Source organism: Asterias rubens, chromosome 3 (genome assembly GCF_902459465.1).
Source record: "Asterias rubens chromosome 3, eAstRub1.3, whole genome shotgun sequence".
In the NCBI taxonomy this organism is placed as follows: domain Eukaryota; kingdom Metazoa; phylum Echinodermata; class Asteroidea; order Forcipulatida; family Asteriidae; genus Asterias; species Asterias rubens.
Window position 1 is genome coordinate 2977020 of NC_047064.1, and position 27526 is coordinate 3004545.

Consider the following 27526-nt stretch of genomic DNA (forward strand, 5'->3'; position numbering starts at 1 on the left):
CACAGGTTTGTTGTATTATGTCTATTATGAGTTACACCAAGTGAGAAGACTGGTCTTTGACAATTACCAATAGTGTCCACTGTCTTTCAAGTCACTCGACAGGTAATTGTAAAAAAAAACGGTATTCTCACTTTGTGGCTAAATTTTTCATCGAATTTGCAAAAGAATAATGACAACAACAAAATCACCCCCGTGATAACGATAATGGCAATAGAACGCTGTTCGAGTAAACCAAGGCTTGTGGGAACATGACTAACGATAAATAAAGTATGAAACATTTTAAGAGCAACAAAACTGACAAAAGAGATAGCAAATTGTAGGCCTATACCGGTTATAAAGCGTATTATACAATTTTTTTCCAAAGACTCTCTAAAATGGGAGGGATTTAAACGTTAATCAAAAGGATTATAATTACGGACCAACACATTAAGATTAAAAAAATAAATACTACGCATTTAAAACTTAAATCTAAAAGATTTAATTCAAAATGTACAAATAGATTGTTAAATTACATTCCTTTGGATTAACTTTTAAATCTTTCCCATTAGAGTGATGAAAACATTAAAAACCAGCTATGGAGCAAAACACAAAAAAAGGAAAAAGCTGTTTATAACTCTAACTTTTTATATTTTCTGACACTATTTATGACAGCCCTACTTCAAAAGAAATTCTAATTCAGCCGTCTTTCCAAGTTAGCGCGGTTCAACGTGAATTGATATATATGTGTCACTTTATATGCATTTCAAATGATTGCTTCAGGCTTGAAATACATTTTTCATCAGCTACACTATGAAACAAAATCAAAATGACAAAAGAGGTGTTGGAAGTATATTAATGTTCTATTCACTCGCCAAGCTGTCTAAATTATGTTGTACTATTGCCGCTTATATTTTTCAACGTTCTTGTCAGAGGATGATGTATTTTGTGGCTTTCGCTTCAGAAATTGGGTTAACAGCTTTTAACACATTTTTCTCTGACCGCTTCTCAAAAATGTGCCACCAGACGGTACCGTTTAACTGCGTATAGCAGCATTATTAATCGCCTCCCAGAGGGCGTAACGAGTATCACTGTTATATGGAGCGGTTTTCTCTCCACAGATAATAGAAAAGAATTGGGTCCTAGCTCTCTGGATTAAGGGAAGATGCATGTGTATGGTGCCGTAAAGTAACACCCAGAAATCAGTATTTCGCCAAACCCTGGGGTACGGTACGGAACCCCCCGGAGTACCTCGCGTTTATAGGACGTGTGTTTAAGTCTAATTGAAATCGTGCCTTGTACAGGTTGAAGTAGGTAAGAGGTAGCTCCATTCCATGATCATGTGAAGCCAAGAGAAAGCACATAGCACATGGTTTGCACTTAAAGAGGCTGCGTCTTATCAGATATAAATCAGGAACATTTTGTATGGATTCGTGTCTGCACATAGACCGTTGGTCATGTGCCGAGGCTTTGCATGTACAACCAACATCAGTGGTCAGCAGTTGGTCATTGGTCAGCAGTTGGTCGTTGGTCAGCAGTTGGTCAGTGGAGTTTTAAGGCGTGGTTCAAGGGCGATTGCTCTTCATTTACGACAACCCTTCTCCGAAACCCCCTTTGTAGTTTACATGCTAAAATAAAACTACGGTTTCTTGGAACAGTGTATAATGTCAGGTACTGCGACAATCTCCACATTGTGTATAGTTGCAGGAGCAGCAGTTGCAAGAAAGAGGTGTCGGAACAGTATGGTACCGAGGGGTATTGAAACATAGATGTGTATAACCTGAAGCTGTACATGGACTTATCCAGTTACTGCAAACGTGCGTCCTCCCTATATACCATAGCTAGCCATGGGAAGGGCGCTCAAGTGTAGTAACTGGATCAGAGTTCATAATTCCATTTACAGCCACAGGCCTGCTTTGACCGAGACGACACAACCCCTTTAATTTTACAATTCTCAAGGAGATTCGCCCAAAGTTTGTTGTACAGAAAGGGAGCACAAGTCAAATCTCAGTGTTGATATAAAAGTTCCTGGTATTGCGTTGTACCAGCCTCCCCCCCCCCCCCCACGGGTCAGAATTGACCCGGATTCTGGGTACCATGGGGGCTGGCCCATTTTAGGTTCAGATAAGCTTTTGATTGGGATTATGCGTTAGTGTTATGCCTAGATTCCCAGTTGACCCCGAAATGAATCAGACCCCACGAGACCCAGAACCAGATAAATTTCGACCGTGGAGTTTTAAGAATATATAGGTAGAGAAAATTACCATTTCACATAATCATGCTAAGTGTGGCCAGTGTAGGATTGTGCCTGTCGGTATATGCCCTGGAATGCACACTGTTACTCTTTGGGCAAACGATAAGTTTCTACGTTGTTGCATTCTTTAGTTTATTTGATTTGTCTTTAACCATTTCGCCTTCCTTTTACTTTTTTTCCTCATTTCTCAGAAATCATCCAGAAAGTGCAGCAGGGTAACAAGCCACCTTTCAGACCCACCTTAGATCGAGCCACGTGTCCAGACGAGATATGCAATTTATGTAACAAGTGCTGGGCTGAGGACCCAGCCGAGAGACCGGACTTCGGCGGGCTCAGGGTCATTATGCGAAAACTCAACAAGTATGTCAAAAATAATTACATCATTTTGTAAACTTGCTGATTGTTTGCGAGTATGTTTTCATTTGCCGCGTCATATTGTTAAACTATCTTCTATATTACCCTCAATCACCAAGAATGGGCGTTAACCTCGCGACCACACAAATCACAACATCTACGGTTATGACATTCGACGTTACTATCTCTCTTGATTTCGCAAGAGGGCGCTATTCCACAATACGGCAAAATATTCGGACTACGGCTGTTGCATGTTTGAGTTTTTTTGACCTGTGCAGTTCGAACGAAGTTTCACGTCTTCGCCAGATAAAAAAGCCATCTTGTATTTTTTAACACGAACCAAATTTGTTGTCTTCTTCAATCTTCTCGTAATTTTTGTATACGAAGGTTTTTCGATAGTCAACAGAAATACACGTTTAACAATGATTTATAAAAAAAGTTTCATTTGGCAAATAACTGGTTTCAGAAGTAGCCGTGTTGAAATTGATATAATTTATTTGAATGTAATTTCGGGGGGGGGGACGAACAAGTCACAAGTAGCAGTATTCGTCTCTAAAAATATATTAATTCGGTTTTCGTTAAATTGTCGCTCTATTTCCAATTTGGAGATTTCTGCCGAAGGGCAAATGTACAGTCCTCATTCCTGTGGTAATCTCAACCTCGATCCCGCACGATAGGGAGCTCTATGCTTGTATCGCTACATATATTGTTCCCACTGACTTTCAAAAAAGGGGGGAAAGAGGTGGAAGGAATTACCCGGCCTGTGATTAGGTTTGCCTTTCCGAGTTCTTGCGAAATTAATTCCAACGAAAAGTCTTGGGGCAGTATTATTGGATTGGAAAGTTGCAAACCTTTAAGCATTTGATCACCTTGGCGCTGATTACTTTCATTCTAAAGGGGAATGAGACAAAAAAAAAAGGAAAAACGTTGCCATGGCAATGCTGGCGTGGTTATTCAGTTTGTGCTCAGGAAATGTGAATGGACATGCGTTGCTGCTAAAAAGGGTATTTTGCCTGCGACATTCAAGGGTTGTAGCATCAGTTTTTCTGCTAAGATGCTTGCGGTTTATTGATAGAAGTTAAATGTCACACAACAACAAGACAACATGTTATTCTAGTTTGTTTGCCCTACTACAAGATCAACGCAAACGTTTAAATCATTGCGCTGCTTGCACTTTATCGCATAGTGTTAAAGGAACAATACAGAGTTGGTTTTGCTAGCAAAAAGGTTGCTGGCAGTTTAAGCACTTTATGTAATCCAACATATACATAAACTGACAAACCTGTAGAAGTTTGACATTGATCGGCCTTTTGGGTCACGAGAGAATAGTGAAAAACCGATGACAAATTTTGCATTGCATCGATGCCAAAACAAATATGAATGAAACGCTCACTGAGCGATAAACTCCAAATGCGAAATTATATTATTTATTTCTTATCAAATATGAAATTCCATACAGCAATATTACAAGGGATGTTTTTACTATGATCATCATTAGACCGTGTACGTTTTATGTAAATCTGTGACCTTCATGATTTTTGTTTCTTCAGATTCTGTAACGTTCCTTATTTTTTGTTTCTCTCTCATTCTTTATCAAGAGAGATTAGACGTAGTTTTGTTGATTTTTTAATTTTTATTAATTGTCATTACTTTTATTTTTATGATCGAATTGAAGTTTGTGGAACATTTCGCAGAACAACGAAATCTGCTCGTGTGCTATGGGGAACTCAAAATCTTTGCATAAAATGAATACAACACAAAGTTGTGGTATCGTACATGCAATTTTATACAAACTGCCTGCCTAGTTGGAGTACATGCAGCTTGCTGAGTGAAAAGGGGATGCAGTATTGTATAAAAAGTCCTACGATATAAGGTTGCAGGTTTCAGATAGTACACACGAGATTCAATGTCCATAAATCTAATTTGTTTAAATGGTACAATGAAATATAGGAATATTACGAGTGGAAGATATCAGATGTTGCTAAAATTTGAAAATGTATCCGTGGGTTGTCTAGACTACTAGGTTTCAGCCCCTTTGAACAGAGGAATGTTTTGGGTTTTAGTGAAAAAAGGAAGAAAATAATTCGTCGTGCAACACTCACGGAATTGAAAAGTACATATTTATTAAGTTAGATTATTTTGTGCGTGTACTGTTGCATTTCGTGTAGTTGCATTTCGTGTAAAGCCCTTTTCACATGACAGCAAATTAGCGGGGGGTCCCTTGCCTAATTTGGGCATGGTTGTGAAATTTTACAAACTGCACTTCGTGTGAAAGGACAACAATATTTGGACTGTCCTTCTTGGACAGTATAAACATTGTTTTCCATTCACATGAGGTGCATTACATGTATGTGAACAATTTGCAACCATGTTAAAAAACAAAGAAGGGACCCTTGCTAACTGCTGTCGTCAAAAAATCGTTGTCCTGTTTTGATTCCTGTCGTTGTTTTGACTCACGGGGACAGCATCTCTAACATTAGTGGTTAATATTCGTGGACAACGATTACGAATCACCACGGTAATTCTGAAGATAAGAACAGCCATGCCCTCGTTAAACTGTCACCGTTACCGAGATTTATGGCTTGCTTAATTAATCTAGGATCCTCGTTTGGCCGTAGAGTTTGTTCGCCAGATGGCTGTGTCATAAAAGTCGATTAGTGAGCACAACTGTCGACATCCCAATGCAGCGAGTGACGGCTCTATTGCCGTCGATTTATGATCTTTATAAATTGTTTCTGTTCTTTGGCGTTCAAGGGGAACAGACGATGGATTTCTATATCCGTAAAAGTTGAGAAAGCGAGGGAGGAAATGTCAAATATTGTTGTTGTGGCATAACAGGTGCAGATTTGAGTGAATGTGTAAATTAATAGCTCAGTCCGGTTTGATAACAGACACAAAATATTTGAGATTAATTGGGCGCCTTCCGAGGTAATAGCACCACACAAATTATACATACGCTGGAAAGAGCCACAGTTGCTAGACGTACATACATCATCTAACATAATTATAAAATTATAATTTGCCATTTCTAAAAATAACAAATGGTTCAACTTTTATCACATTACGGTCGTTCGTAGAGACTAAAATTAGACTTGACCTAGCCCTGTCGGCCTTTCACTTTCGTATTATACTATGTCTGTGTACAAACTTAGAAAGAGTCCTATAATACAGGACTAGACTTGACCTAGCCCAGATCGTAGCAAGTTTCCAAGTTGTGTTTACCAGGCGGCCGTTTACGCAGACTACAATAATTAGAAAGGCATTTGAGGCGCTCTATTAACTTCTAGGTCAGATTTGACCAATATCCATGGGGCCTGACCCACTATTGTGTCAGTCTGAGCCATTTCATGGTCAGGATTACCCATAATCAGTATCAAAATCACCCAGAAATGTGTCTAACTGTCACAAAATCCGAGTTAAAAATCTTGTCCTACTTTGTTTGTGAACACTTTCCAGGTCACACTGATGAGGTTTTTGGTCAACATTTTAAAATGGAATACATCTTGTAACACCACAATAAAGTGGTATCATAAAATAAACTTGAAAAGAATATTATGTTCACACTATTTCAACCCATTTCTTGATTGATACTGGACTATGGATTCAATCCAGATCGTGTCAATGGATTAGGTCTATATAGGCCTAGCCCTCCCCCCGGTCTTTTTAAGCGCTTAGAATAAATTGTGGGTTAAATTTCCTGGTGTAACTTCATGAAGCCCCTTCTATTCATGTGTAAATGATCACATACTCATCTCCCATGATTTAACAACTCAACTTTTGTTATTGGATTGTTTCCTCAGACAAAACGAGGGGCGGAGTCTAGTTGATAATCTACTCTCTCGTATGGAGCAATACGCAACAAACTTAGAGGCCCTAGTCCAGGAGAGAACTGAGGCATTCTACGAAGAGAAGAGGAAGGCAGAAGAACTTCTTTATCAGATTCTACCTAGGTAAGATCCTCGTCAGAGTTTCTGGTACCATAGAGAGGTTTCGCACATCTACGGATACACATACACATACCGGTACGTCAGACACCTCGTGTGTTCGGGCATAGAGTAAGGACAGAGAGGTTCGGGTGACACGTATCAGCGTATTATTTGCACACACATGAGCAATGGATGCAGGAGCTCATACACGTCTTAGAAAGAGGGATACTGTTTCGCTATTCCTATTGGTGGAGAGTGAATCGAGTGGGGGTGTTTAAACGGATAATAAAGACCAGTGCCCAATTTCATGGCATAGCTTACTGTCAGCACAGAATCGGCGCTTACGGAAGGAGGGAATTCTGTGCTCACAGCAAGCGTATTTCACGGGCTAGCGGCGAATTGTGGCTTCTGCGCATGCGTTAGTGTTCTCTGCGATAGGCATTCTACGCTTACAAGGCTAGCGCAGAAATTTGGCGCTTGCAAGTAAGCGGGGAATCGTGATCACAAGCAGAGCCATGAAATTAGGCCCAGTTTACAACCTGTTTTTTTGCGGATATGTTAAGATGCATACTACGCGCTAGTCTTGGTGCAAGACAGTTCTTGTTACGGCGATGCGGGCACTGTTGGTGAGTTGACCACACTGTGTGTGAAAGGAAAACGAGAAACGACTTGAACCAAGACTAACTACTCACACAATGCATTTCTGAAAAATGGGAACAAAGGAGTAGTGACTCGTTCTTAAACTGCCGTTTGAAGCCGTACAGGGTCGTGGCCTTGCGATAACAACCCTCGCCTTCGACTCGGGCCTTTATCGCACGTCCACGACCCCGATTTTAAACGGCAGTTTAAGAGCCCGTCGCTACCTTTTTATTACCTTAGTAAAATGATAACTTTTTGTATTACTAGTTTAAAAAAACATTCTTGGGGTCCGGGCAATGTCTCCCACTCCCAAGATGCTCATATGTCTCGGGTTTCTTTTTGCGGCGGTGCTTAGGCAAATAGAAGGTATTTTCCTTTCTCTGAATGGAGCATTGAGTGTCACTGCTGTGGTTCAATAGATCTTTTCATCTGGGCCAAAATATCTGTAAACAGTAGAGCACTCATTAAACTGATTTAAACTCCCTTGTGCTTAAGAATGCCCGGCATTTCCGTGAGTGCAAAGTCATGTATATAGGGCACATCTCACCTTCAAAGAAAATCTACAAAGAATATTGTGGATTTGTTGTAAATAATAATGTTTTTCGAGCCTGTAGTTTGTGTCACAAAGCAAATAGAAATGCAACGTGCCACACATTGTCCACGCATAACAATGAGGGGTATGATGTGAAGGCAATACGATATGTTTCCCCAGCGACGAGTACTTTTACACAAAAAGAGAGCGACACACCTAAGTACACAGCCGCGGTAGACAATTATTTGTGAAGATTTCAACAATGAATATAATTATTTGTTTAATGCTACTGTTTTTGTTTTCTTTCGTCTATGCCATATTGGAGGCTATATTTGTCTAACAAATAAATTGAAATAAAAGGGTGCTGCAATTCAACTCTTTCTCGAATTTCCTTCACAGACCGCGCTGAAAAACTGGCTCAAAGTGTTACATTTGGGTAGCCAGAGGGCACCGTCTTTGATAACAATAAAATGAAACAGGTTTGCTCACTTTGAAATTAAAGATTCAAATCCGACTTTACTGCCCGAGCGGGCGAAATTTTGCATTATTTCAAGAAAATGTTCGTTATATTATTTCACATGGGAAATCGCTTGCATTGTTGTGACATTGTTCTGCGAGAAGCTGTTAAAGCGGTAGATTTTGTATTAAGGCTTGTGTGTTGCCGGGAAAGTGAATTGGGTGACTTACTCCAAAAACAAACCCGAAGCAGTGTACGAGATCAATGGTTTCACAGACACCTACTCGTCCTTTCCTCACCTATACCAGCAACTGTTGTACAGTTAAAGTCTACCAAAGGGTGACAACTCGTTTGACACACACTAACATTATGGCCGGTTCGTACTCGTTGCGACTGTATGTACGCGCGTACCCGGCGATTTGAAGTTGGATTTAAAGTTCATACTTCATCAAAATAAAAATAATACAAAATCTTCAAATCAACCGCGGTTGCGCTCGTGCTCTTTGGATCAACCGTTGTTAACCCGGAAGCTTAAAAACAGCTCAACAAATTGTCAATATTATGTCAGAAAACCCTAATCTTCCGTCGATGTGTCGCGTCATGGCTGATCGTGTCATGGAACTGACTAGGTTCTTGCCTGCATGATTGTTAAAGGGAGTGTAGTGTATAATACTTAGTAAATACTCAACACGTTAATGAACTTAGTAAAGAATATTTGAAAGCTAGCTGTTGATTTAATAACATTGTGAGAATCGACTCCTTTGAAGTAGTTTAGTTTTAGAGAAATGGAAGAAGAATTTCCCCTGAACATTTTTAGTCCGAGAAATGCTCCATCTAACGCATCTGAAAACACACAATTCTAAGCAGCAAGAGTATTTTTTTCTTGAATAATTCAAGAAAAAATACTATATGCTGCTTAGAATTGCAATTCGATGGCCAATTGAACCCAAGTGTTCACAGGTTTGTTATTTATGCATAGTTGGGATATACCAAGTGAGGATACCTCTCTTAAAAATTACCAAGGTGTATCCTGCTTTTAACAACATTTCTTGATGCAAACCAGTTGCTGTTTTTATTATAGGCCCTCTATCAACAGCTACTTTGACACATTTTTCTACTGAAGACGATCACAGCATACTGATTGAAACGTAGAATTGTTACACTCTTATTCAGTACCGCCACAATCCAAGAGCGAAAATGGTACCGCGGCAAACCCAAGTTTTTTAAATTGTTGCATATTAACTGAAGACGATCGTTACATACTGATTTATACTTTAAATCGTTGAACCCTTTTCCATAATCCAAATGAGCGAAAATGTACCGCGATAGATCCCAAACTCTAGAATTGCAAGGGTCGTGGGTTCGAACCCCACCCGAGTAACATGCCTGTGATATTTTTTTCACGTGGCTAGGGAAAGTACTGAGTATACAGTGCTAACACACATCGGTGTATGGGTAAAAACCAAAATTAATATTCTTTATCCCCGATGCAAATTTAACATCTATTAGATCCCAAACTGTTTAAATTATTGCATATTTACCCTTATGTTTGTTCTTTTAAAACAGAGCAGTTGCTGAGGAACTGAAGAAAGGTAAACCTGTGACGGCTGAAACGTTTGAGAGTGTCACCATTTACTTTAGTGATATCGTTGGTTTTACAAGTCTCTCTTCAGAAAGTACACCGTTACAGGTGAGTATCATAAGGCGGTCGAGTAAATTACAGGGAAACATTGCCTTCAGACCCGGTGCTTTTGTCTATAAAAGTATTTGCTTTTAAATGAACAGGCTGTGGTTGGAAAAACATTCCAAAAGTAGAATACAATTATCCACATAAATATCACTTGAAATTGTGTGATTTTTGGTCTGCTTTTTTGTAGAACCAACTCTTATAAGCTCACAAATTGTGTGGCCTTATCCTGACAAAAGTAAACCTGACAAAGGTATTGGTAAATAATAATAACTTGTTTTCTTTGTTCCATCGTATAGGTGGTTGATCTGTTGAACGATCTGTACACCTGTTTTGATTCTATCGTCATGAACTACGACGTTTACAAGGTGAGGGAACACTTTCGAATTTTTAAGGCACTGGACACTATTGGTGGTCACTGTTAGCATGTTAGTATATAACGTTGTGAGAAACGGCTCCCTCTGAAGTAACGTAGTTTTCGAGAAAGAAGTAATTATCCACGAATTTGATGTCGAGACCTCAGAATTAGATTTTGAGGTCTCGAAATCAAGCATCTGAAATCACACAACTTCGTGTGACAAGGGTGTTTTTTCTTCCATTATTATCTCGCAACTTGGACGACCAATTGAGTTCAAATTTTCACAGGTTTGTTATGTTATTCGTCTGTTGAGATACACCAAGTGAGAAAACTGATCTTTGACAATTACCAAAGGTGTGCAGTGCCTTTAAGCAACTTGATTCATCTTGTGTTCAGCTACCATTTTAGGATTTATCAAAAGAGAGGTTTATACATCAGCCGCTGCGCAGCCATTTTTGTTTATTTCCCATTGACACCAGTGACATGAAACCGAGACTTGGTGGTGAAAATAGGAAATAGGTCGGTTCTTTTCTCTCGCTAGAATGGGTATCAGTATTCATAATAGCAACGTCATAATGTGAACACGCCAAAGAAATACTGTCAGTAGACTTGGACCTAATGTGCTGAAAACTTCTCTGCAACTATGCACTACTTGCTTTGAAAATTGCATTGCATTGGAAATTAATCACCACTGCAAGTGGTTGTTGAAGTCAATCATCTGCCTGGTTAACACCGTTAGAGGTCGAGCAGCAAGGCGTTGAGGCCGGGTATTTTATTACAATTAGGTGACTATTTCAGTGATAAAAACGAGTTAAGAATCCACCAACCGTGCAGGGATGGTGCCAGCAAATCCCACACCGAAACGGCCCTGGAACAAGTATCAATTTTCTTGCCTATATACAAAAATGGCTGATCCCGATGAGCTACGCATCAATCCCATTACAGTTTAAGGTCATCTTCCTCTATTGCGTGTGCTGCTAAGATATTATTAACAGGACACCTGCGTTCGGCTGATATTCGGTGGTCGTTAGTAGTTAATTCAGAGACAATATCCTGTCAAACGTTAACACTATTCGGTGAGTGATCCCCGGTGGATTGCAAGACTTGATCACTATCGTGATACCGGGTTGCGGTGCCTGTATCCGGCGGCGGGTCTAGATCGAGGCGGTCTGCTCCACCCCTAGAGACCCCGTACTTTCTGTAGATTGAATTACAAGATAGATCGAATATGGGTGATGATATCCAAAGTGGTTTGTTTCGCTATTTTTGGTTGGGAACTAGAGAGAATTACTGAATCGATCCGTTTTCTTAAGATTGTTTTTAAAGGTATTATAATTGATTGGTATAAGGATAAGACAAGACTAGTCTTTGACAATTACCAATAGTGTCCAGTGTCTTTGAGTCTGAAAGCTTGCTGATTATGAAGTTCATACTACAACCATTGTTTCTGTGAAATGAAGTCTGAAGTCATTCGAGAAAACTGTTTAAGTCACCTGGAAGTGGTATTTTGTCAAATAAAGCTTTTGTCGCTAAAATATGTGTTTTGATGAGTGGAATATGAATAAACAATTAACTAAGGTTTTGAAAAACTAGTTTCCATGTTATTTACAAACTTGAAACTAAGCCCGACCCGAGAGGGCGCTGTTCGTGACGTCAATCGAGGCGCGATGAATCGCATTCAGTGCCAACACAAGATAGTGACGCTTGGCGCAAGCTGAAAACATGCCCTCAAAGTTGAACAATACCTGATTTTGTTCACGTTAAGCAAATGCTCCTTCAGGTTCGTTACGTCTTGCAGGTACCTTCTTCGACTTCCCACTTGCTGGGAAAATTGTTGGGATGGCTTCATGTTTTAGAACAGAACGTTTCTCTTCATGTCAAAATGTGTAGTGTATTCCGGATTCTCGAAGCACGACGGCTCGAAGTGTTTGCTGCACAGCGCTGGGAAAGACGTCGGACCGGACCACTTTGCAAACTGACCCCATCTTTAGTTGTTTTGCTGCATCCAGCAGCTATACACATGGTCGACATTGCCGGAAAAATGCAAGAGAAAACCTTTTTCGAAACGTACAAAATCTTGAATGTACATGTACTAGCACGTACGTGTGTTCGATGTTCGATCGAGGCAAAGTCTGCCACACATCTTTATTTATTTTGTGTGTAATGAAGAATTGTTTAGGAGTTGTAGAGGCATATTTTCTCATTCAAAGTTGCACTTGACAATGTCTACTTGTCTCCAATAATAATATTAAAATAATAATATACACGCATGCTTCCTTTAGATTGGAAAAGGTTCAATATTTTTTGATAGACGCGCAAACGCCCTTTTGAAAGTACACAGTACCAGCGAGAAAACATGTCTCTGGGGAAGAGGTTGAATCTCCTTTAAGTGCATCTGTTCTAATCAATACTCGCTGCGTTATTTTTACACGGACCTCGTAATGAAACGAGATATGCATGTATTCGATGGGGTCCCATTGCGGGTTCTTCAACAAACGTTATTCTGTCACCCACCCTCAATACGTTAGTGACAGTGTAAACACATCTATACGCGGGAATAAGGTTTCAAACGGTAATTTTATCGTCTGTTTGCATTGGGCAAACAAAAATATGTTTTCGGATATAAATTTAGAAAATGTCTGTATTGCAAACATTTAAAAAGCAATTCAGTTGCAACAGTGAGTCAGTGGTAAGGGGCATATCTTGTGTCACCTATTGTATTTTATGAGCTGTGCTTCTTTTGTTCTGTATGTTGATCGAAAATACAAGAGCCTGAACGGTTCTCGAAACCTTTAGCTGTCGTTCAGAGTTCGGCAAGATATTTCTTGTCTTTTGGGATTCACATGGGGAGCAATGTTTTGATTGCATTGTAAAACACACCAATATTTGTTGTTATAAGTAAGCTGTTGTTGGTCTTTCAACAACATTTACGAATTGAATACCTTAATAAATCAGTGGAACAGAACTTCAAAACCCTTAGAGGGCAGGTACACGTTTGGTGATTGTCAAAGACCAGTACTCCCCCTTGGTGTATCCCAACATCAGCATAAAATAATAATCCTGTGAACGCTTGAGCTAAATTGGTCATCGAAGCTGCGAGAAAATAATGAGAGAGAAAACACCTTTGTTGGACGAATTTATGTGCTTTCAGATAGGAATAATAGACTTTTGGCTAGAAGTCTTTTCGTGAGAAATTACCTCTTTCTCAAAATCTTTGCTACTTCAGAGGGAGTCGTTTCTCACAATGTTTTATACTATCAACAGCTCTCCAATGCTCTTCACCAAGTCAGTTTTTAAGTTAGTTATGTTTTGAGTAATTACCAAACATGTACCTTCCATTTAAGGGGTAACTATAGTGTACTCGAATGAATTTATTTTACTGGAGACGAGCAGAGCATATACGAAACGTTGAGATTTGTAAATGCGGATGGTCAGGTTATTAGCGTAGTGATATCTTCCCTCGCCTTCAATCTTTATAGGACCCGGTTCGAGTCACGCCGGGGGCACTATATACGTGAATTGGGTTTTCAGTCCCTACCTGATTGGTTTGGTTTCCCTAGTTAAATACTCTTGGGTTTTTCTTCTCATAAACTAAAACTCACTTCCTTACTTCTTGGCGTATAAAGTTATTTAAGTTCGCTTTTCTGTTAGTCATTGGCTTCACAACAGAGTAGTTGAAAAAACAATGAAGTGAAAATTATTCAAACCATTAAACAAAAAGTGTCTACAATCGGATTTTAAATCACCATATATGTTATTATGTAAATGGTTGATCACACAGAACATGACCACTGTCTGCGACTATTTGGTGAGCTCTACCAATCCTTTACAGAGCTTTAACTCCAACTTCAACGTTTCTTTGATGGATCGACCGAGTTTGTCTTTAAAACTGTTTGTGTTTGTTTGGTTTCAGGTTGAGACGATAGGTGATGCGTACATGGTGGCATCTGGCTTACCTGTACGGAATGGGGACTTCCATGCCAGAGAGATTGCCCGCATGTCTCTCGCTCTTCTGAATGCTATCAAAAGCTTCAAGATTCGACATAAACCAGACAAAACGCTCATGCTGCGAATTGGTTTGCATTCAGGTAGGTTTAATGAGTGGTAGTTAACCCTCTCCATCATGACCCCGCCACCACCACAAACAGCAGCTACAACAACAACAACAAAAGCAACAGTAACAACAACAACACTGAATACATATTGATAACATCTATATCAGTGCAAATCCTTCAGAGAAATAATGTCACATTGAATCAACTAGCTTTTACCAGGACCACCACCACCAACAACAACAACAACAAAAACATCAACAACTTTAAATACTGATCAATAAAAATGTGTACCAGTACCAATCCTTTAGAGAAATTAATATCGTCAAATTAGATCAACTAGCTTTTACAGACCCACATTTATCTCCGAAGGTTTTTTTTTTTCGATTGTCTCTTTCCCACCTTAGGGCAGCCTCTGTTTGTTCTTCTTTGATTTTGTTGTTGTAAATGTTCCAGATTACTGATGATAGTTTGTTTACTGCTTTGCAGAAGAATGGGACACCAAAAGCCATTTTGAGGTATGATGGACACTAAACTGTAAGGTTGGGGTAAATCTGTCTGTATACACCCAACCCACACAGTGCACTCCGATAGTGTCCACCCTATCTCAAAAGGCTAATTGTCTCTCTGCTCAACTGTCGGAAATACAGTCCAATCAGTCACTAAGCTGTGCAGGAAACAAACCGTGATGTCATACAGCGGTCTATTGCTATTGCTTTCTTGTATTAATGTATCTCAAAAAGGAGGATTGACATTGCAACGTGGCAACCAGCTAGTTATCTGAATCACACTAATTTATTTCGTTCTATGGTTATCAACCTTTCGACATTTTACCCTCAAGTACAAAGTGGCTGCTGGTTTTTTGTATATGTGCTCACAAAGTTCGCCTAACCATATTACTCAAACGAGATCTTTATCTCTTTATGCACTTTAGACTTGACTCAAGTCCCAATCCCGTGCCGTCCCCAGAAAACTACTGTTTTGTGATGTTCTGCATTCCCAAATCTGTCCGGCATTCTCGGGACAGCGCGCACTGTAATGCTTATTACGGGTTGTATCATAGTATAAGATGACGTGATATTATGCTTAGGGACCTCTCACGTGAGAATGGGACTTGAATCAAGTCTATAATATGACTTGTACTTTTGGCAACTCAACACGTGCCGATGTTGTTTAATTTACCATGGTGATCGTGATGCCAGCTTGTTTCCTTCAGCCACCCACTCGAAACACGATTGCTTTTCTTAGAGTGGGTAGTGGTTCGTGTTTGATTAATCCCTGGTAATAACACAAACAAAATGTTCAAGTTTAATAACGACTTTCTCCTAGGTGATGTTTTAAGGTGTTCTCTTTAAGGATGCGGTTTATTGACGAATGACTCTTGGGGCAGTCAAGCAATCCAAAGAGCAATATTGGAGTCAGGAACCCATAATATTGAGACCCTTAAAATGCACGAAACACTAAATTAAATTTGTTGGTTGATTACTATTAGATTTAAGGGCAGTTACTTAGTTTTCTTAGAAGCGACTGCTTCTTCTTGGGCAAGACATTTTTGTATGGAGAAAATCGATTTCATGCGCTGAAAAATATCGACATGCAAAATGTTATTGTCTATTGTCTGAGTGTCCTGTTTATGTTGTTTGATAGTCCATCAGGTATCTCAAAACAAGCCTAGGCTTCTAGATGATGCCTTCATTAACTGTATTAATATACTATTCTTTACCTTGTAAAATAGCACTGTTTATTGATTACTCCTTTATTATAAATTATTGTTTCTATTGTTTTCATGAAGTATGGAAATAAGAGTGAATCGAAACATGTCTTATAGGCCTACATGGATACATTTTTTTCTGCAGCCTTTAAAAATAGCTAGTCATCAAAAATTTGAGGCCTATCATTAACAAATACTGTATTTTTCATTGGATTTTTTTTGATATTAGCCTCTAGTTATATTATATAAATCATGTCCCCATAATGTAATATTATGTACAGTTCATTAATATAGAGCAATGGCTCACTGGACAAAGTGACACAAACTACCGGCATTCACCATAATGTCATTAATATGTTTTCCTTCATGACCTTTACGTCAAAACTCGTTTTCCGCTAGGTTAGGCTTCGATGGGAATAAGATTGGTTGTTGATGATGTCCATAGGTTAGATGTTCAGTTCAAACTTTGACATCAAGAACATGCTAGTTGTCGGGCCTGGAGTAACATATTGGCCACGAAGATGCCATATGTTGCCCCTGTGTGGCCCTTGTTGCCCTTGAAAAGTTTCCCATAATTTTATAGACTTTAAGATTTTTCTAATGGAAGTGCCCTTTGTAAAATAAAAACGACCTTGCCCCTTCCAAGATGTAAATTCCAGGCCTGAGTTGCAATTAAATTTCTCGATGTCACTCAAAATTAGAATTGATTTTTGTTGCGCGATGTTTCTTTCTGCAGGTCCTGTGGTGGCTGGAGTGGTTGGTTTAAAGATGCCCAGATACTGTCTTTTCGGAGACACAGTAAACACAGCATCACGTATGGAATCAAATGGAGAAGGTTAGCATCAACCTCTTGCTCTTTTTCCAGTCCTTTCCCTAACCCCCCTTAATAGCAAACGTGTGCAGATTTAATTTGCTGAATCGTTTTGATAATCACAGAGTGTATAAAATACAAGGTTTTTGTGAGAATCGACGACCAGATAGTTGTTATAAAAGCTGACAAATAATCACCATAGAAAGTTCCAGTGGCCAATTCTCTCTCTCGTAAACCACATTCCTCAGAAGGGAATTGCTTCTCAAAATTAGGCCTTTATGTTCATGGAATGTTGGAGCAAAGGTAGGCCCAACACACTGTGGAATATATATTTAACAGATAAAACAAACAAACTTTCAGAGACTGTTCATCATAGTGTGTTTATTGAAAACAAGCAAATTTGGAAACAATACTTTATTACTACATATCACAAAGCTCTACTTTCCACTTAAACTGTGTCATCAATATTTTTGTGCACAGTTGCACATTATCTGGTATCTCCATTCTGACGGTCAGGGTTGGAGATCTGACCATGGTGTTTTTCGCTGTACATTGTTTCACATGAGCATCTACAAATGCAATCTGTTTGCATTTCTACACACATGTAATTTTCAACTCCGCCCCTATGCCCCGCACGTTATTTGTCTCACAGCTACAAAGATGTTCATTTTATTACCGTCTACACATTCATGTTTACGAGGCGTGTGCTAAAGGTCGACTGCGGTGGTGACAACCTCCAAAAAATATGCAATTTAATTTCGTCCTGCCTTGCTCAATTTCAAAAAATTACGACTTTCATTGCAAAGTTAATTATGGTTGCTCAATCCGATAACCGTACCTCGTGCGTAACGTAGCCACTCGTACGTGACTTTCACAAACACCTAAGGGTGCCGCGTTATACAGGGTTGCCGGGTGTATAGGCTTCAAACTGCCGAATGTGGTGTGGAGCTCAGGCTCATTGACAGGCTTCCAGAAGACCTGAGACTAATTTCACTGGCAGGATATAGCGACGGATGCACCTCCAAATTGGCTAGTTTGATGGTCATTGTCAGCCAAGGCCGAATAGACTTTGCCTGCGGGGTGATGTCGTTCGTGCCGTCACCTGCCCCGAGTTTCCGGCAGGTTGCGAGGCCTGAGAGGCGGTGATATGCCGCCCCGGGATTTTGACAGTTGCTGAAATGGTCACGGTCTTTCTCTCTACTGATAGATGACAACAATGGGTTTCTACGATTTGAAATGAAGCCTTCTTTGGTTTATAATTAGGCTTCCCCCGTAGGCAATCTTAGATCCTCCTAGACTATACCTGTTCCCAATCACAGCAACTGGTGTCAGTATTTTTTAAAGGGGACGTTAACTTTGCTTGCGGAACCATTCGATTGATTTAATCCTGTATAACTTTATAAAATACAACTTGCTAAACATTTAACTTCAAAATGTGATAACGTTTTTTAGAGATATCGCCCAAATAAAATGGAGCGGTGGGAATCCGTCATTGTAAACAAAATCTTAGTCAAACGTGTTATGTAGAAGTCTTTCTCATATTGAAATGTTTTTGAATCCCTCTCTCTAAAATCACATTCCTTTGAAGGGAATCGTTTCTCAAAATAATATACATTATCAACATCTGCAGTGCTTATTACTGGAGGATGTTATGGTCATTAATTTTCTGTAAATTGTCACAGGTAAACATCACAGGTATACCTCCCTTTAACCAAGGTTTTTCTAATTCACCAGTAAACAGGAAAATATACATGTACTGTTATTTTATTGGTTTAATAATTTTGTTATTTTATTTCCACAGCTATGAAGATTCATATGAGCTCCTACATCAAGAAAATCCTCGATCTGTTTGGCACTTTCGTGATCGAACTCAGGGGTGAAGTTGAAATGAAGGTAAAATATTGTTACATCCAACCTCGTCCCCCATCACCACATTTACATACTATTTTCAAATTTATAGTCACTCTTTAGATATGATTTTGAAAATAGTAATGATTTTAAACACACTTTTGGGTGGCTTAGTGGACTGTTTTGTAACTGTCTCGTCTGTCCTCAGTGATAGATATTTTTTAGCACTTGTTTTACAAAGACATTTTAGAAAATGCATTTGTTAAAAATAGATGCAATTTCAGATGTGGGATCTCCATTAAAATTGTTGGCTTCTTTTGTGTGTTATTCACGAATGAATTGGCGAGAGAAAATAGATTTGACCTTTTGGGATTATATCGATTTTCAAAATAGAATTGCTTGAATATTAAATGACTCTTTATCCTGCATTGTCGAGAAGACGTTCAGAGCGCAATGACCTAAACGTTGAGCAGTACGAACCGGCTCTTCTGAGAGCCATCACTACTCACAAAAGAGACTTTACATAGTCACTGTAAACCAAAGATCGGCGCTATACGATCTTTGCTGTAAAACCTTACTTAAAGACCTGCTTGAACGAAAATGTCAAGTCGTGAACTTTGCTGAATTCCACTTAAAATGTTTTCGATGAATAAGGAAATCGAATCATATGATTCTAAATAGGTTTCAATTGTGTAAAAAAACAATCATTTTGTATGCCCTTGTCCAGAGCTTTTCTGCGAGATTTGCGAAAAGCCCCGTTACGTAATCACTCTCAAAACGTCATAAGTAGATAAAGCCGCTTTGTTGCAGCGTGGATGTATAACAAAGCAAACTCCCACAAATGACGTCAGCGGCATTGTCCTTTGACGCCCGCTCTCAACGGCAGAAGTGTTTTTAGTTTTTCAAAAAACCTTTAGGTAGGGGCCTGATTTTTACTCGATAATTACGAAAAGTTCAGAAGTGTACACATATCAAAATTACATTAAAATGGTGAACAAGTGCATTATAAACAAGTAAAAATACCATTTCTGTTGAAAACATTCCGCTCAGGTAGCTGTTTAATTGGCTTTTTATCCGCTGTTCTTATTCCAGGGGAAGGGTAAACAGACGACGTATTGGCTGAAAGGAGAGCTGAAAGACAAGAACGGATTATGCGATTTTAAATATCAGGAAATTTCCGTGTAATCTTGGGGGAAAACAGTGTTAAGGGACTCCAGTGTATAAAAAACAAATGTCTTAGAAGAAGAAAAATTCCAAATAAATACATGCCTTCCTTTGAGATTTGCATTTTAACAAAAATTCATATTATGTGTACATGTAAATACATTACAAAAGACTAACTGTGACGCGACTGGACCAACGTGTTGACCTGCAAACTGTGACAGTGACCTTTTATTGAATATTCATGACGACAGGCGCGTGCACTGCGATAGACACGCCCACATTTCTTTTCTGACTCACGGACAGTGACTTTAATTAAAGAGACATTCACATAATGTTTACAGACAAACGTTCGACTAGACTACAACTTCTGGAACTGAACTCTTAACTTTTTACTGACCACAGACCGTCGTGAAACCACTGTTAGTCGTATTATGAGGACGTGGGACAGAGGACGGTGACAAGGGTGACAAACGCAAGCAAGTTGACGAGACATTTGACTGTGACAACATGCACATCTGCCATATTAGGGTCTCATACTTAAAACCAAAGCACCAAAAGTCTCCAAACCGTTAATGACAACGTGCATCTTGTGTCATGGTGAAATCTGTAAGCCGGAGATGCTGTCTCCATTATTGGAAATTATCATTAGCTGAAGGAGGATGATACAAAAGAGGGCGCTGTCAGAAGAAGTTTGCGCACAGTTCGCCGTATGATGGGGACAGCAGAATATCCGGGGGACACAGAATCTCATGAGACACCGGGAACCAACATAGACAACTAACTGACGGACCTGACTCATGTATCATGAAGAATTGGTTTTTTTTTTAAAGTCGATGTTTATGATGTGGTCATCTGTTGTAGGTGTCCTGTATATACAATGATTGTGAGTGTACTAACCCACGGTGTGGGTCCCAACTATTTCACTTCCAGCCTCAATTTGGTCATAATTATTTGAATGGACGAAGGGGCAAGATGGCTCAAATGGTCAGGTTCTATCTGAGCCAATTTGGACGAACGTTATAGTCAGACCATGCATGCACGGACGACAGACTACAACTTTGTAACACTGAGTGGATATGAAGCACAGATACACATTGGTTTAACCTCGAAAGAATTAAGAGTGACTGTCGCATGATTTTAGTCTAGATTTTAGTCTAGATACAAACTGTTGCCCAGTCCAATCGATATTAATCACACACAAAAACTATCTTGTGAATGAGCGAAGCCCGCCCTGTGCTTCATATCCGATCATTCATTTCGACACAATCTCTTGGAAACGAGGTTGTTTTTGGCTGACTAACGTCATTACTGGAGACGTGACGTATCTTGTACAGTGACAGACAAGTCAAGTTTGACACAAATACTGACGTCTGACGTTAACTTTGTAAATTGTAGTGTAGTTTTGATGTTCATGTTTCCGGTGAATAAAATTTCAGCATCGTAAAGAGAAACAAATATAAGAATTCAAAAGCTGACAAAATCTCCATCATTCAGTACAATATAAATTATATAGGTAATTGAGATCACAGTCTTTTGTTTTCTTTAGTCCCAATGTAGGAGATCTGTTTTGTTTTCCTAAATTTACAAAGGAAGGCTGAATAACAATTCCTGAAATGAAAGAAGGATATTTGGAATTTGGAATTTTTTTCTCAAGGACTGTGTTGTGAATAATAGTCATACATATATTTAACGAGACTTTGGCAGTGGGATTTTTATTGCATGAAATTGTATTAAATGTGATTATGTAATCGGTCAAACCTTTCAACGTCATCGTTGGTGATGTATGTTGGGAAATGTAACAAGTGCTGTCACCTTTGACCTCCACCGTGAATGTCGACTTTATAAAGACACAATATTAAAAGCTGTAAATAAAAATGCTCTTTCTGACTCTATGGCTGTACTTTCAAAATTAATACATTTGGAATAAAAAAGTAATAATGATGAATACAAATTTTCAACATTTCCTGAACATGCATCCTGTTAATTTTACAGGCATGTTTAAATGGGGTAATTAAAATAACGTGTGTATAGTACAAAGTTTATTATAGATATATGACTGACAATACTAGACTCGAAACGTCGAATCTGTTTTCGAGACAACGACGTACAATATCCTTCCATTATCCTAGAAAGAGAACAACTCTCTGTAAAACGAACAGGTTACAAGTTTGACTAAACTAAACGTTGGTGGCAGGAACATCTGATTTATTAATGTACATGTAGTATTTTTTATTAGCTTAAGGGGCCAATGCTTAATTTTCACCTGCTCTTGATACTAGGCCGTGTCCGAAACGACGACTTCGGCTACAGCTACGTCTAGATCAGCGCGTCTACCAGTGTTGAAGAATAGCAGACGCGCGCGATCTAGCCGTAGCTGTAGCCGAAGTCGCCAATTCGGACGCGGCCCTATACTACACTGGTACATGTTGTACCGCAAGCTCCTCATCTTTTATGCCCTTGTCCAAAAATGGAATCTTGTCAAGTGGGCTATTGTGACCATTACTAAATCTGTTCAGTCTAAAACGGGAAAATTGAAATTTGAATCCCACCCGCCATTGATGTAATGCAACTTAAAAACATGTTAGTCTTCTTCACAAAAGGATGTAGAGTTAATAATAGCAACTACCCACCCACCCACCCAGCTAAATGCGTTGTTTAAAGCGTCGCAAAGGCGTGGGTTTTGATGCTAAAAAAAAGCTGCGTGCTCAAATCAAAACAAGAGAGACATCTTCTTTTTGTGTTTGTATATTTTTGAAAAACGAACTATAGAGTCTGTCTTGCTTGCAAGTTGTAACGCGTTGGCTTTGACAACCTTTTGAAAATCGGGGTGCCCCAAGCATGTTTTGTTGCTGTTTCTTACATTTTGTGCGAAGACACAATGACTTTTTACTCTTCTGCAAAGTGGTAAACAACCTGTGACGTCATCAGAACTGTGACGTCATCAGCACTAGGCCCTAAAGGTCTGTTAAATGAGGTATTTTGGGGCACAGCGACCTCGATGCTTTGTCCTACTGCAGCCGTTATGAAAACGCTTCATGTTAATAAGAAGGACTAGTTGACTGCAAGTGCTATAGTCTAGTTTAGCAATGAGATTGGGTTCTCTCACAGTATTCATACTTTATTAACTCAACGTGTTTTTAATTGCCATTTTAGACAATTAGAAATCATGATAATCAACAAGTTGGGAGAGTAATTTTGTGCAACATGATAGACTGTCAACGACGCTGTGTCCAGAATAGTCATGAATTATTTTTTATTTTTTAAACGAGAAAACATTATAATTTAAAAGGCTGCAAATAATGTTTTCTTTCTATAATTTTAAAAAATTGTTTAATTTCTGTGTCAATTTAAATAAAGGTGAAATTGTAATATATGTGTATAATTAATTATAATGTAAATACTAAAGAAAATTGCGTTTGTGTGACTAAAACAGATTTAAGTGGTGATATGTGAAGTCAAGGTGTAAGACCTACACTGACCAGACCTTTATGTTTTTATCTGGTGTGGGGATGTTGCAATTTTTCGTAATGATTTCTTCGGATGGTTTCTTAATAATGTCGTGTATTTTTTTATGTTGAAAGCGTCAGATACTGGGTTTGACATTATAATCATAACATTGATCATCAGAATATTGGGGCTAATAATATAATTAAAAATGGATTCATCTTTATATTCAGGAAAGATCTTTTCGAGTGAATGAAACGATCGAGGCGGCCGTTTATTTTCAAGGAAGTTCTTTCCGTTTTCTGCTCTTTTTCCCCATCACTCACAGACATCACTTCTACAGACGTTTATTTTAAGACGTTTGTTTTACCCCCCCCCCCCCCTCCCTCGAAAATGATGTCACGTGACTGAAGAATTTCCTGCCCTTGTCACCAATATGTTTTAACGGAACATCAACAAAAACAATAACGCCTGAGGCAAATTAAAACTACGTTTTGTTACTTTTGAAAAAAAAAACTTCTTTTGATATATACGTTTGTACAAAAAAACACATGTAATGTATTATGAAAGTAATTGAGTCTCTTTTTAGTTCAAACCTTGTTCAAGAAAGCAAAACGAAATACTCGTGGTCATTTGACAAAATCTCAAATATCTGTGAAAGTTCTCGAGTGACCCGGTTTATAATAACAGGGAAGGTTAACGGCTTTTACTTTTTAGTACGATGTAAAATCACTTGATAGTCTCCGTTCTCAAGCATTGTGAGTTATGTTTGGGTGGGGGCTAGAAACCATCAATTCTTTTGTCGCCATTTTCATAAAAAGTGAGAAGAATAATTGAAGCATCAAAATGTTATCTTTTATCTATAGATACAGAATGTATTGACAGGGAAAAGTGTAGCCTATAGGTGTGGTCTAGAAGAGAGTAGAAACGGCTTGCTCGCAACTTGGTAAAACTAGAGTCGATCATTGTGGTGCTAAAAACAAAACAAAACAAAAAAAAAGAGAGATGTGAATAAAAAAAACTATGTGGTTTTCTTCGGTTTAGGCCAACACGACGTAACAAATAAACCGATTAATGGCTAGGTTGACGTGTCCAAAGTGGCTCAAACTGGTTTGAACTAGTTTGAACCGGCTTACCAAGCCAGATACAGGCCAGACTAGGCCATGTTTTTTTATACGCAGTGTTAACTGTTCTCTGTAGAAGACCCTTTGTATAAAATAAACCTGTGTATAGTTTGCTAACAATTATAGACAAAGCCATGTAGATTGCACTGTCCGAACCCTTACTTTGTATACAGTTATCATTATCCAGTGGTATTTAGCTTCGCTCTGTCACTTTCGTAAGTGACAATTTAATGGATACTTTATCTGTTTTGTAAAAAAAAAAAAAAAAAAATACTACAAAATAAAATAAAAGTTAGATTGGATCGTTTTCACTTCCGGGTTATCGTTAAAACAAATGTGTAGGTCTCTTTTAATATACATTGGTCTTTAAATACTCTAGATTTAATAAACGGTTTAAATTAGGATTATAACTTAGTAGGGTTGAACGTGTGAACTACCTTTACGTCTTCTATAGGTCATTATAGCGAGATCATTCTATAAATAAACTCGTGTTTTCCGTAGCTGATTGATTTTTTTTTAAACAAAACTTTGGGTCCGTTTCATGTAACATTTTGTAAACCTTTGTATTCAGTGGACCAATAATGCTTTGAAGAACCTCACAAATTCATTTTTCTGCGAAATGACAAAACCGTTCAAGGAGTATTGTGGATGTTACCCGACTATTGTAGATATGACGTTCTGTTTAATATCGATGCAAGTCTCGCGAAATTCAAATCTTGAGACCCGTGAAAGTGCGTGAGTTTCTTTCCTTCAAAATGTAAAGCTATAAAGGGGAGACGCGCGGGGTCGAGCGAGACTTGCACAGTCTTTTGTTTCATCTACCGCCACATTTTGGAACGGTTGTAAAACATTCTTTAATATTTGACGATAAACAGTATGTCCAATATGGGTCCATGTTTAATCCGTCAATATTAATGTACCTTTAATTATACCTTCGATCATATTCGACCGTTCCATCTTAAAGTGGAAATTGAAATTGAAATTGAATTTTAAAACTGGTAAAGCAAAACAGCAATATCAACATGGTTAAGTTGTTTACTTGACGTAGACGTTGCTAACGGTATGATTTTTATTGTCAGTCTTTTGACATGACATTGTTGCAGTTGCATATTATGATATTATAAATGTACGATCTTCAAGGTAACTTTACTCAATGTAAACCAGCTCGGAGGGTTGTAATTAAAGGAGCACTCTCGTCAAGATCAAAGCAGGCCTGTAGCTGTTCATGGGATTGTTAACTCTCACCTAGATGCGCACGTGCCCTCAATGATACAGAGGGAGTGTGCGTGGGTGTTGTTACTGGGATAAGAGTACATAATTCAACGCACAGCCAAATGCCTGATTTAATCCTGACGACACAGCCCCTTTAAGCAAACCGGACCGTGAAGGACATAAGTCAGACGTATTCTATATTCATCAATATGGCAGTATTATAAATGATTTCGGTGTGTAAATTATTACTGTTGAACAAAAATCAATTTGTGTTTTTGTTTTTCGAAAAATAAAATGGTTTAATAACTTATAGTCTTGGGAATGATTTTTAAAACATTGGTAATATTTAGATGGTGATAATATTGTGTATTCACGATTTATGTATTATGTTGATAAATGACAAAAAGTAAATACATTTTAAAAAACCAGTCCAGGTAAAAGGTAAACAGAACGTGGTGTCGATGTCTTTTCTTTCTTCTTGAGTCTTTCTTCTCCTCTCTCACCAGCTAAATTTTCCTCTTTCATCGTATTTTTAAAACACCCTTCATGGCAGTTACAGGGTTCTCTCATTGTTGTTCTATTATTCCCTTTTCTTGAGAAATATTCTCTGTGGGGTACCACCGTAACAAAGAAAACCTTACAGACAAGCATTGTTCCATTCTTAAAAGTACCCCGAAAGTTGAAGACGTGTGAAAGGGCACATACGCGCAACCTTCGGATCGGGTTGGTGGGGTCCTGTTGTTGATCTAGTATTCCCTTGTCCGAGTTGAAAAACTTGGTGGTGATTACTGTTCCATTGTGTGAAAGACCCACTTGGGCTCTACTGTAAGTCCACAGCTAGCTCTCTGTTGCAGTCACTCTGTGGACATTCATTTATACATTCATTGATTTATTCACTCTCTAAAAAACTCTGTGGGACGCGGGTAAGTCCACATAACGTTTTCGGACCGTGAAACCTCTTTTGTTCTCAGTCCACACGTCGCATGACACATGAATCTTAAGCAGCAATCTCAAGCGTTGCCGTTTTTAACTACTGTAGGCCTAAGTGCGTCAAACTATTTTACTAAAATTGACGTTTGTCACCGATTATTTTGAATGGCTGCATCAAATTTGACTTCGACTGTGCAAAAGTGCGATGTGTAGCGCAGGCATATCTTTTAACGTCAGTTAAACATTGAATCCTCTAGCATCGTCGATGTTGCTAATTGTCGGCGCCTTCCTTTACCTATACATGGGGGTCATGCTCTCCTGGTGCTCAGGCCTTCATTAGGGTTTCAAAACGAGCATTAAGTGTCCGTTATTAGCTCAGAACAATTAGGGCTGCTTAGAATGACTCGTCTGGGACCATTTATCTTCTAATTTCATTGTTTAAATTTCCCTGTGGATTCTGTATATTAGATTGGTGGTTATTGATACCGGTAATTATTATTGTCACACCATTGGGGCCCACTATAGCGACCATATAATACACATCAAGAACTGCCTTTTATTTAATTATGAACTCCAAAGATACTCAAATCAACTGTGTGTAATTTTCCTGGGAATAAGAATACTTAGACAGTAGTGTGCTGTCAAACAGAAGCCATGGTTACCCCATTTTCACTGGTCCGTTTAAATGTCCATATAAACAAGGTTATACGATGTCAACCCACTCCACCAAATTTATTTCCCAATGGCACCAAGCGCAAACTTTTAATTGACGAAACTTATCTGCTTAGCTGGGAGTAGCGGAGTATACTTAAAGGCAGTGGACACTATTGGTATAATTACTACAAATAATTATCATCATAAAACCTTTCTTGATTACAAGTAATGGGGAGAGGTTGATAGTATAAAACATTGTGACAAACAGCTCCCTCTGAAGTGACGTATAGTTTACGAATTTGATTTTGAGACCTCAAGTTTAGAATTTGAGGTCTCGAAATCAAGCATAGAAAGCACACGACTTGGTGTGACGAGGGTGTTTTTGTTTTTTTT

The 27526-nt window shown here is 38.7% G+C and overlaps 1 protein-coding gene across 1 annotated transcript in view; it reads left to right on the top strand.

Annotated features, from left to right (window-relative positions):
* The window catches only part of LOC117287794 (atrial natriuretic peptide receptor 1-like), a 98830-nt gene extending 72830 nt beyond the window's left edge, over nt 1-26000 (top strand). Inside the window, exons 13-20 of the mRNA XM_033768311.1 lie at nt 2422-2590; nt 6385-6534; nt 9705-9828; nt 10125-10193; nt 14097-14271; nt 16683-16781; nt 18559-18650; nt 19698-26000. Coding sequence (XP_033624202.1) covers nt 2422-2590; nt 6385-6534; nt 9705-9828; nt 10125-10193; nt 14097-14271; nt 16683-16781; nt 18559-18650; nt 19698-19790 — 971 coding nt within the window. The 3' untranslated portion in view covers nt 19791-26000. The remainder of the gene's footprint in view (nt 1-2421; nt 2591-6384; nt 6535-9704; nt 9829-10124; nt 10194-14096; nt 14272-16682; nt 16782-18558; nt 18651-19697) is intronic.
* The last annotated feature ends 1526 nt before the right edge of the window (nt 26001-27526 follow it).